General features: G+C 28.2%; 1 protein-coding gene across 3 annotated transcripts in view; it reads left to right on the top strand.

The window, feature by feature from the left end:
* LOC142331046 (uncharacterized) overlaps nt 1-11,777 on the top strand; it is a 109,386-nt gene that overhangs the window by 60,284 nt on the left and 37,325 nt on the right. For all 3 annotated transcript variants that reach the window (XM_075376677.1, XM_075376675.1, XM_075376676.1), the window contains one exon: nt 9,805-10,064. In XM_075376677.1, coding sequence (XP_075232792.1) covers nt 9,805-10,064 — 260 coding nt within the window. The remainder of the gene's footprint in view (nt 1-9,804; nt 10,065-11,777) is intronic.

Raw genomic sequence — 11,777 nt, 5'->3', positions numbered from 1 at the left:
TTTGTAGACAATTACTGGCCTACCAGACCTTCCCTTCCGTTGACACAGTAAACTACCAGTTCGACGAAATTTCGAAATAATAGACAGCATAACTGTGTTGCTCGGTGCCGCCTTTTTAAATTGTTCCGCCACTAACTTCAAACTCGGCCTGCCTTGATTGTCAATTCCGAAAGAGCGAATATAACGCATGAGAGCTGCGCGAAATCCAGTACAATATATTTTGACGTATACGTTACTTCTTGAGAAAAGGGCTACATTTTTATTACATTTAAAAGTATACCAAACATTACTTTTTACGACAAAATACTTAATCATTTATAAATTATAAACAATAAAATCATAAAATATTTAAAACTAATCCATAATACCATCCAGTAACATAATATAATAAGTTATATTTACAAGAAAGCAATCTGTGCGTGAAAACTAAACTGAAAGTTTGCAGTTTGGATAACAGGCACCGTACGGCGTCGTAGTTCAAGCTTCAAAATGATTCCGACTGCTATACAAAAGTTTATAAATTATTCATGAATTAAGTGAACGATTTTTATTGTATCTTTTAAATATCGAACAGTAAAACTGTTAGTTCATAAATAATTTGCGAAAGATTTTTATTTTTACTTTTTTGTGCCTACGTTGAATACTTCACAGAAATCATTACTTCTACAAAACAGATTTTTACTTTCTCAGCTATATAGATATATGCCGCTGTAGCTATAACGGAAAAGTATATAGATCGGTCAAAATAAATCTAAAAATGGCCTTTTTTTATTTTTGAACCTAAAGGAGACATTTAACAAAAAATTGTATGTATAAATAAATTGTAACTGCAAAACAAAGAATTTATTTCAACGTTCTCAAGTCCAAGAAATCTATTTTTGTTGTGCGTGTGTATGTATGTTGGCCTGTATTTGATCTTATAACTCTGGATCCCGTTAACCGATTTTCTTTAAACTTGGTAGACCTTCAAGCAGAAAGAATTTATTAAATTTCTGCAAAAATTGGAAAAGGGGTAGGGATATTTTGGCCAAAATTTCAAATCTTTACTCGGGCACTTTAACAAAGCATTTTTTTTACAACAGTCGCATTATTTTTTTATCAAAATCACAAATTACCAAAGATTTTTATTTAATATTCACCCACTCAAAAATTACTTCACATATTTTTCTTTTTTTACCTATATATCGATTCAGAATAGTAGTTAACTGGAGCTTTTTCATCTATATTTTCTACATCAATAAACTTTCAAACTAACTTAAGTTTTTGTACATCTCTGTCCGATGATCTGTGGTAAAAAAAATATATTTTTAAGTTTTAAAAATTGTTTTAAAATTTATTTTAAATTATATCCACCTCGCAAACTACCCATTGCATTTAAAATGAAAAAAAATTAAGATTTTTTTTCACATTCCTTACTCATTAGTATTTGTTGAATACAAAATTAAACAAAAATATTCACTCCTTCCTAAAGACTTACGACTTTCTTTATTTAGAATTGTAGCTGTATCTCTGTACTTTTTAAACAATTTAAGAAAAAAGTTTTCTTTAAAAATTAATTATCACCTCTTCGGGATTATTTTCTTAAAAATTAATTTTACTTGAATGGTTCCCCTTGAGTATGGGATCCCAAAAATGGAAAAGCGAGTTTTTTTCACAATATTACAAATATCTATAGCTCAAAAGCTATTATATTAAACAATAAAGTCATTAAAATAACTTAATATCCTTCCCCTGACGGGGAGCTCCCGGATTCAAAAAAAAAATCGTAAAGTTTTTTAAAATTCAATTTTAATTTTATTAATACGATTAAAGTGAATACTTTAATCCCTAATGTATGAGCCACCAAATTTTCCAAAAGTAGAAAACATATTTTCTTCAAAATCATGATGGTAATATACTGTTACTAAACATTTTGGATATTTTTATTCAGCATGGCCCGTTGGTATATATAATATATAAATTATAATTCATATATTTTATTTTTGTTGAGCATCTTGGCTTCAAAAATTAATATTATAAAAATTAGATATAATCAAACAAGAGTTAGTTACTTGTTTTTATTTAATTTAAAAAAAATTTTTTAATCAGCATTAAAATTTATAGTTTTTTTTTTATGTCCTTGAATAAATAACTGAAGCTGGCTAATTGAATATATTTAGTTCATATTTTAACCAAAATTCATAATTCTGGTTACTGTTTATTTTTCAATGAAAAGGGATTATTTTATTAAAAAGACACAAATGGAGCTTAAAATTATTGAATCAAAAGTGAATCGCGTAACTTGATCGGTGTAGCCGGAAATTTATGCAATATAATGTCGGCTTTTTTTATTACAATAAAGTCATAAAAAAATAAATTACTTTTAAAATTGTAGAGATATTTATCATCATTAATTGAAATAAAATTAAATTCAACGACTAATTATCAATCGTATTCTCTTTTATATCTCGTTTGACTATTACGCAGATCTCTGCTTCCAGCGCTGTAACGCGAAAACGTTTTTCACCCTATAAAAAGAAAAAAAAAAGAACTCCGCTTGTTCAAAAGATTTTTTTTGATAAAAGTAATTTTAAAACGTGTAATTAAAATTTTTTTATTGTCTTGAGAGGTATCACTTGACTATTACTCTATACAATTTACTTATAGTTTCATTTTTCAAAAAACTGATTGTAAATAAAGCAATACACAAAAAAAATATTTCTAAGTAGATATATATATATATATATATAACTCAATCACCGAAATAAATATATATATATTTGTTTTAATACCATCGACTAAGATGATGAATGTATATCCCGCCAATTAAAAAAGTTCATTAAATATAAAAATGTATGCTGAAGAAACAGAGTTCTATGAAAATGTTTTCAACACATTCAGGGTTAAAGCAATATGTGAACATTTTTTTTTAGAATTTATACTAGCTGCAGAGGCGTGCCATAGGCACGCCCTCCGTAACTAGGCCTTCCGGGCGGGTTGCCCTGACGGAGGGGGCGTCTCGAAATGCGATTATTAGGTATCCAAAATTGATTACCTATTTTGTAGTTTTTTTTTGTTTTTTTTTAATCATGAAAACTAATATAACGAAAGTTAAATTAGAAATTGATACTAACGAAACGTGATTTTCCGCTAGTGATCGGTACATTACGGTCCCTACTTTAGGGTTATATTTCATTATTTAAAAAAAAAAAACAATCACATAAATAAAAAAATATATATTATTAATATGTATTTCGGATATATATGCGATATATCGATATATATATATATATATATATAACAAGTATATACTTAACCTCCACGAAATATGTATTAACGAATCGGCATTTTCCGCTTGATCAGTACATTCCGGTGTTAAGGTAAGAACGGACACACACAAACCCACATACAAATGCCCTTTAGTAGGGTAGGATATTCTACTTCTTCAATTCAATTACTTTTTATTTTCATTACTAGTATATTTATTTACATTAGTTAGTACCGACCGTCGCCGGTAATACCGCTATACCAGCGCAAATTAAATACGGTATACGCGTGCGCTTTAGTTAGAATCATTGTATTAAATAAATGAAAAAATATTATATTCGTATTTAAATAAATTTATAAATACGATAAAATGATTATCCCGGAACGTAACCAACGCGGTTTTAGCCGCGTGACGGTAGTCCTACATCAGTGTAATCAGCTATTTTTACTGTAAAACATAGTAATATAGATTACTCAGAGCTACAGAGCTCTGATAACAAGAAATATGCAGAAAAGATTATCAAAGGTTAAATGAGAATAATAATTCCAGCTATTTTAATTTAATTTTCTTGTAAATAATATTTTAACCGTTTACATTTACAAACAATCGCGTATACGTATGAACAGAAGCTTTATTTATATAATAATGAAAAATGAAACCGTTATTATAATTAATTACGGATATAAATATCTAATACGGTGTTAATTATTACAAAAGCATTTTTCCTTAAAAATGAAAATTTAGCTACGTTTAACTATTATGAAATAAATCTTTATTATATATGATTATAAATCAGTAAGTAACTCTTAACGAATATTTTATAGAACACATTCTCAAAAAATATCCCGTTAAAAAATAAAGTGTACAATTAATTTTAAAAAACTATGGAAAAGAAGCACAACCTTGAACCTTCAATAAGAAGGTTATCGGTGTACTTTCACGATAAAATGTCTTATGACAAAATGTAATTGACAAAATGAACAACATCTTTGCCGTCGACTTCACTTAATTTTAAATAAATGAATCCTTTTTGTAAAGTTGTCTCTAATATTTTTTTATATAATGTAAAAAAGCAAATTTTCTTTAGATAGAGAATTTTACTTTTTTATTACCGAATCAAAAAATAATAAATAGAATAAGATATAAAATAATAATAATCAAAACACGCTTACTTAACTTCAAAGAATAATTAACCGATTTATTTATTCTCACAACGGAATAAATCTGGTCAGATTAAACCGCGTGAGAATTGCAGTAACTTAAATACTAGTACACTGTAATAGTTCTGATGAAAATCCGTACCTTACTAACTAATTATTTCATACATATTTAAAAAATTATGCAAATAAAAAAACGTATATATGTTACACTAACAATAAAAGCTAATTAAAAAAAAAAAAACACGTGGTTAGGAAATTTTGCCGGTTCTATTTAACTATAATTTCTGAAATACTACCGTCATCAAAAAAAAAAAAAACTAATGCCTTCCTCCTTCCCCGGTTAAAACGAGAGCAGCCTCATCATTGGTTGGAGTAATAAGGAGATTTTAAAAATATAAACCAGGTTGGTTTAGTGGTAAACCGTCACCGCAAATTACTTATTTAAAGTTGATTTTCAAAGCCTAAGAATCTGAGGTTCAAATCCTAGTAAAAGTTAGTTACTTTTATATGGAATTGAATACTAGATCGGTGTACTTTGATAATTGGGGTTGGAACACATCTCTCAGGAATGGTCGACCTGAGTCTGTACGTACGAGACTACACCTAATTTACACGTCATATGTATAACATCCTTATCACCATTGGGCAATGCAAGGGTTGCTTATTGTTCATTAGTTTAACAAATTGCAACGTACACACCAGGAATAACAAATACGATAAGCAGTGAAATTTTCAAAAAAATTAAGACTCTCAAGAGATATTAGTCGTTAAGTATAGGACAAAATATCTTACACATCGTCAAATTTCCATAAAATTTGAATAGTAATGTCTCGTACAACAATCAACATAAATTATTTATTTTACGCGTGTTCAATTGTTCCAAAATTAAATAATATATGTAAATATACTTTGTTCATTTAAGTGGATGTCTGTGTAAATATATCATATTTATAAACCCGCGCGCGCGTGCGCACACCCACACCCACACCCAAATCTACATACACACACACACACACACACACACACACACAAAAAAAAAAAAAAAAAAAGCTTGACAGGACGTTTGTTAAGTTTAAACCAAACGAAATTGAATTTTTTTTTTAAATTCGGATTGTCTGTAAAATAAAACCTATTTGCATTTCTAGTGAGCTAGAAGTTAATTAAATTATTCCTTTCCCGATGAATGTAGCTTTAATAGCAATATTAAAGAGGGAACTCTTGTCTTGTTTTTTGTCATAAATGAACTATCGTTTTTTTTTAAACTCCTCATGTTTTAGGATCCAACTAGTTCATCTGACAAAAAACACATGTGCATCCTTCTGTAGGTATGTTTGTCGCATTGGTTTTGGTCTTATATCTCAGAATTGATGGAACCGATTTTCTTCATATTTAGCTCAAATATTCTATATATGGGACGTTAATCAAATTAGTTATTTCTTTCAAAATTAGTTCGGGGGGAGGGGGTGGAGCGATATCGCGAAGAAACCAATTCAATTTTATTCAGAACCGCTTAAGAAAAAATTTTACTTTGGCAAGAAAAAATTTTTATTTGTTACAATTTTAAAGTTTATTCAAAACAAAAACATAAAAACATGTGTCAGATTTTCAATAACCCTGTTGAAATATGGAAAGCCACCAAAAACATTGTTTGTCGGACAGAGAGTTTTTTCCAATGTGTTAAATGATATTTTCAGCCGTTTATTAAATTGTGTTTTGTAATTTTGTATTTTTAATTCCAAGTTAAAAATCTGGCACATTTTTTTGTGTTTAGTTTCTGTAAACTTTATTTAATGGATTTTGCAAAGAATTAAATTTCTGTAAGATTTTTTTAAAGCGTTTATGCGCTTATTAACGATTTAAGAAAGTTACTATACGATGAACAGAAAACAGTATATTTTTTCGACTTGGGAAATCTTTTATCCCGGAGTTCCCGAAAACTATCAAAATTACAGTTTTGAGAAGTATTTTTCAATGTTTCAGGTTAGGTTTTTACAGAAAACCACAAAATTTATCCCTTAATTTGGGTTCCAGGAATTACGGTATGATTTAATTTTACAGAAGGCGTAGAAATCAGGGCAAAATTTTTCACCACGATTTTTTTTTTGATAACCTCCGGATCCACCGTAAGGCATTCTTCAGAGGATGAGCTGAATGATTTGTAGCGTGTGTAAAAATGCCATGCCTGACCGGGATTCGAACCCGAAACCTTCGGATGAAAGGCTACCACTTGCGCCACGGAGGCCGGCATCCGACACTTGCTAACGATATGTTTCCGAACCTATGTTTATATGAACTTTTCTCTTTATTTTCAACAGTAGAACATATTTTGAAAGTTTTTTACATTATTCGTGAATCACCTGTTTATTCAATATAAGTAAAGAATATTTGTTTTTTTTTTTACATCATGTCCGAAAGACTTTCTGATTACAAATAGTGCACAGTACATCTCTTTTTGTGTCATTTTTTACTTTTTGATTTTTTTTTAGTAATACTAAAAACGTTCATTACATATATATTTTAAAATCAGACTACTTTTTAACATCAAGTTTTTTTATAATTTTAACGTGTTTTTTCTAATAAAATGGAGGAAAAAATTTTGTTTTCAAAATCATTGAATGGTAGTATAATTTCGACAATATTTAAAAATTAAAAAAATATTTTAAATAAATATAACTAATTTACCTCCCAATATGTTAGGAACGCAAAGTTAATTTTAATGAATCACAAATTTCAGAAAAAAGATTTTTTTTTGATTTTTTTTTAGGACAATTTAAGTAGTTGGAGAACTCTTTTTACAGCGTATATTCACATCCGGATCTCAAAACTTGTCCCATAAAAAATGAATAAAATTATGGTAATATTAAAAGGTTATGAAAAAAATAATAATTTTTGGAATTAAAATGTAAAAATAGATATAATAGGCTTCAATATACGATTTTATTTAATGGTGAACAAGCGATTTTTAAACATTAAAATTGAATTGAAACGATGTTAAATATCTTGCTATCGACATTTTGTATTTCACTAGACCTTAATCTATAATATCAGCATTTTCCTATCCTTCACGATAGTGCAAATGCGTACTAAATATTAATTAAAATTCTTAAAGAATTATATAGAAGTAAAAATTTTCGCTTGAACAATTAACTAAATTAAAATAAAATTTTGTTTAAAAAAATAGTTAATTAAAATATAACATCAACCGACAATAAGTTAGCATTTTCTATTTATAAAAATTATTCTCCTGAGTTATTACCTTTCCAATAATTTTGTATTTAAAAATTAAATTTTTATTTTATTCGATGTGAAGTAGAAAATCGCATACCCTCTACTACAAGTTGATACCACATCTTAACATTAATATTAAGATTTTATGGAAGTTACATTTTCTTTTGTTTTTCAATTATTCAATTACTATTATTTTCATTCTTCGACGGGCACTCAAAACTATATATAAATAAAATTATATTTTAATCGTTAAGTTATACACTTTAACTTTTTCAATATAATTAAACATATTTAAAAAGTTAAAAGTTTTTATTTACGAAAGAACGGGCATCAACAGTTACGGTCGTTAACCGGTTGGAAGTTGGTAGTGTATGAAATAAAAAGATGCCGTGCCTGACCGGGATTTGCAGTCGGAATCTCTGTACGAAGTGCGGAGGGGATACCTACTCAGCCATTTATAGATTTAATTTCGTTAAAATATAATAAATTACCGCAATTAATATTCTGAATTATTATTCCTTATTTTATAGATCTATAATTGTTTTTTTTTAAATATATTTTATTATATATCTTACATATCTGTCGGTCTATTTTTAATATTTATAATCACTTTTATAAATCATTTTTAAACTTATTCTGTAAATTTTGTTATATCTTTTAGGCTTTAACCCGTTGTATTTTACCTTATAATTTTCATAAAAATATATTATTTGAAATCAAACAGTAGTTCTATGAGTAACAATAAAATAGCAATTGTCAACTAATGACATTAAATAAGATTTAAAAAAACATTAAAGAGAATGAAATTTTCAGCAATTAAATAACCCGATAGAACTACTACAAACAAACAAAAAGAAATTATTGTAAGCACACTAAAATACTTACGTCACATAAAATGGAATTTTAATAGATTGTTGGAAGTAACGCGACAATGCCAACGGTAGACATAACTGAACGACAACATCCACAATATGTTACCGACGCAAGAATTAAATTATTGCTTTAAAGGGTTCATTCATAAATCTTTCTTTTTTTGAGATGACGGGCATCGACTGCTTCGATCAGACTGCTCTTTGAAAATGGAAATTTGTAATATGAAAGATGGCATGTCTGACCGGGATTTGAAACCGGGATCTCCGAACGAATGGCTGAGACGCTACCACTCCGCCGCACCTATTTTTATAGAATATATTAGAATAGCACATAATGATTAATCGGACGTAATCAAAACCATTTTTTTACAATTACCAAGTAAATAAGAAAGCGATATTTATATGTTGATACATAATTTATTTTTATTTATTGAAATAAAAAAGGTTCAAAAGAACGTATATAAAAAATAAAATTTATCCTACTTATCACTGCTAAAAGTCATTTTTTACGTTCATGAATTTATCGTTCTAACAACAACGAAAACCTTTAATAATTTTTTTTTTAATCGCAATAGCAATGAAAAAAAAAGTAATAAAAAAGAATTGCAATAAATTTCCTTAATTATTTTACAACACAAAAAAGGAAATTTCCCTCCAAAAAAATAAAGCAAACAAATGCAGTTTGCTACTTTGTTGCATTTTGTCAAGAAGTGCTTCATTCAAAATAAAAACGTCGCGGCATATACAGCAAACAGACCAACGCATCATGCTTCTTCCACAGGTTGATACATAGATGATTTTGTATTTTAAATCCTAAGTAGATTATAAATCATAAAATAAGAAAGTATTTAATAAAATATTTTTAAATAAAACCGTGCCGCTCTTAATAGAGAAGGAAACAAGTGAAACGTTTTTTTAGTTAACTTTTTTGCCAAATCAAATAAACTATTACATACCGATTTATCAAGTCTACTTAAATGCAGGCGATGCACGCATCTGTACAAGCGAAATCCTCCGTATACCTCAGGGACTGACGTATAATAAGCAACATTACTCTGATTAGAGCTGCTTGTATCTCAGATGCTTACAGATGTCGAAAACTAGAACAAAGAGTGCAAAGTAACAGAATTAATGTACTTCTCTTAATTAAGAAACAAAGCGTTATATGTACTGTCTCTAATTTACCGGAAAAACATACAAATATAATTGGTTTTCAAAAACATACTTCAAATTTTTTATTATTAATAATAGAATGAATAAGCTTTTTAATAATTATTTTTAATGTTAATTATTTTAGGTTAGCGGTCCAGAATTTTCACGACTTATAGCATTAAGAGAATTACATCTTGGGCAAAATTATTTACAAAAATTACAAGAAGGTATGTTTGAAAATTGTGGATCGCTTGAAAAGTTATTTTTATTTTCAAATAACTTACAGCAAATTCAAACCGGTGTTTTTGTTGGATTGACTAATTTAACAACTCTACTATTAAATAATAATGTATTAAAGATAATTGGCGATACAGTATTTCAACCGCTTCGTAATCTTAAAAAACTGTAAGTATTTATAAATACTTAACAAGTAATATTATGTATTTTTCATTAGATGTTAGATTTATTTTTTATTATTTAAGAAAGTTAAGAATATTATTTTATAAAGATATATATATATATATATTAGAGTGGTCCAAATAGGGCAAAATTTTTGTCGAAAAACGTGCACCCCCTGATTTAAAAGTACTCTCAAAAACAAAATTTTTGACGCGTTGATGAACCCTTTCCGTTCGAAAAAAGTCATCCCCCACTCGACTTGAATTTTAAAGGGGATTTAACATGGGTTTTAGGTTATTTTCAAGTCGTTACGATATAGCGCTTGCATGTTTCATCACAAAACTTCAAAAATAACGTATATAAGGTTTTTTGGTGTCGGAGAACACGAATTTGAAGTCAAAAACTTATTTTGACACATTGTAACTGTCAAAATCGCTGTCAATCAATTGATAACTAGCGTTCTTATGAAGGAAAATCAATGTTAGACATTACAAACAACGCTAATTAGGGTTTTTGGTGTCGGAGAACACGAATTTGAAGTAAAAAAACTCATTTTGGCTAGCTACGCTAGCTCTTTTTGATGAAGACATCTCAATTGAATTAAAACTGAAAATGGTTGAAAAACTAACAATTTCGGGTGAAACTTACGAAAATTTATTATCTGCGACAGATGATGATTGTGATTATGATAACGAACCTGCTCACACGAAACGCTACGAAACTAAAAATGTTAACGAATTGTTAAACAAAGAAATCAACTTTTTTGTCAACACGGAGTCCTTGAATTTTTTTAAACGATTCGAACTTGCGACTAGCTTTCTAGAAATTGATCCATGTAAGTGGAGCGAAAACGAAGATTATTTGGCTGCTTTGAATTGTTAAAAATCTAAAGGTCGTCAATGACTGCTCAGAAAGAATGGTTAAGTTGGTGAAAGAATTTAGATGTAAATTCACTAGAGATGAAAGTCAATTGCAATATATACTACAAATTGTAAATGATCATCGCAAAAAACACACAAATGTATATAATTACATTACGTATGTAATTAATATAATAATAGAAATAGAAATCATAAAATTTTAACAACATAATTTGAATAATTATATACATGAATATAAATTTTTTTAAATAAAATGAGAGTTGATCTTTTTGAATCTATCCTTCAGATTTTTTTTTAATTGACAACGACTTCAACAGTTTTAATGTGTCAAAACAATTTTTTCACTTCAAATTCGTGTTCTCCGACCTCGAAAATCCTTATTAACGTTATTTGTAATGTCTAACATTGATTTTTCTACATAAAAAAGCTAGTTGTCAATTAATTGGCAGCGAGTTTGACAGTTTTAACTTGTCAAAATAATTTTTAACTTAAAATTCGTGTTCTCCGACCTCGAAAACTCTTATTAACGTTATTTGTAATGTCTACCTATGATTTTTATAAAAAAAACGCTAGTTGTCAATTGATTCACAGAGATTTTGATAGTTACAATGTGCCAAAATGAGTTTTTTTACTTCAAATTCGTGTTCTCCGACCCCAAAAACCCTTATTGACAATTTTTGTAATGTTGAGCATTGATTTTTTTTTATAAAAACGCTAGTTGTCAATTGATTGACAGCAATTTTGACAGTTGTGATGTGTCAAAATAAGTTTCTGACTTCAAATTCGTGTTCTCCGACACCAAAAACACTTATTAACGTTGTCTGTAATGTCAAACATT

The sequence above is a fragment of the Lycorma delicatula genome, chromosome 10, assembly GCF_047948215.1.
Source record: "Lycorma delicatula isolate Av1 chromosome 10, ASM4794821v1, whole genome shotgun sequence".
In the NCBI taxonomy this organism is placed as follows: domain Eukaryota; kingdom Metazoa; phylum Arthropoda; class Insecta; order Hemiptera; family Fulgoridae; genus Lycorma; species Lycorma delicatula.
This window is presented reverse-complemented; position numbering and strand designations above follow the sequence as displayed.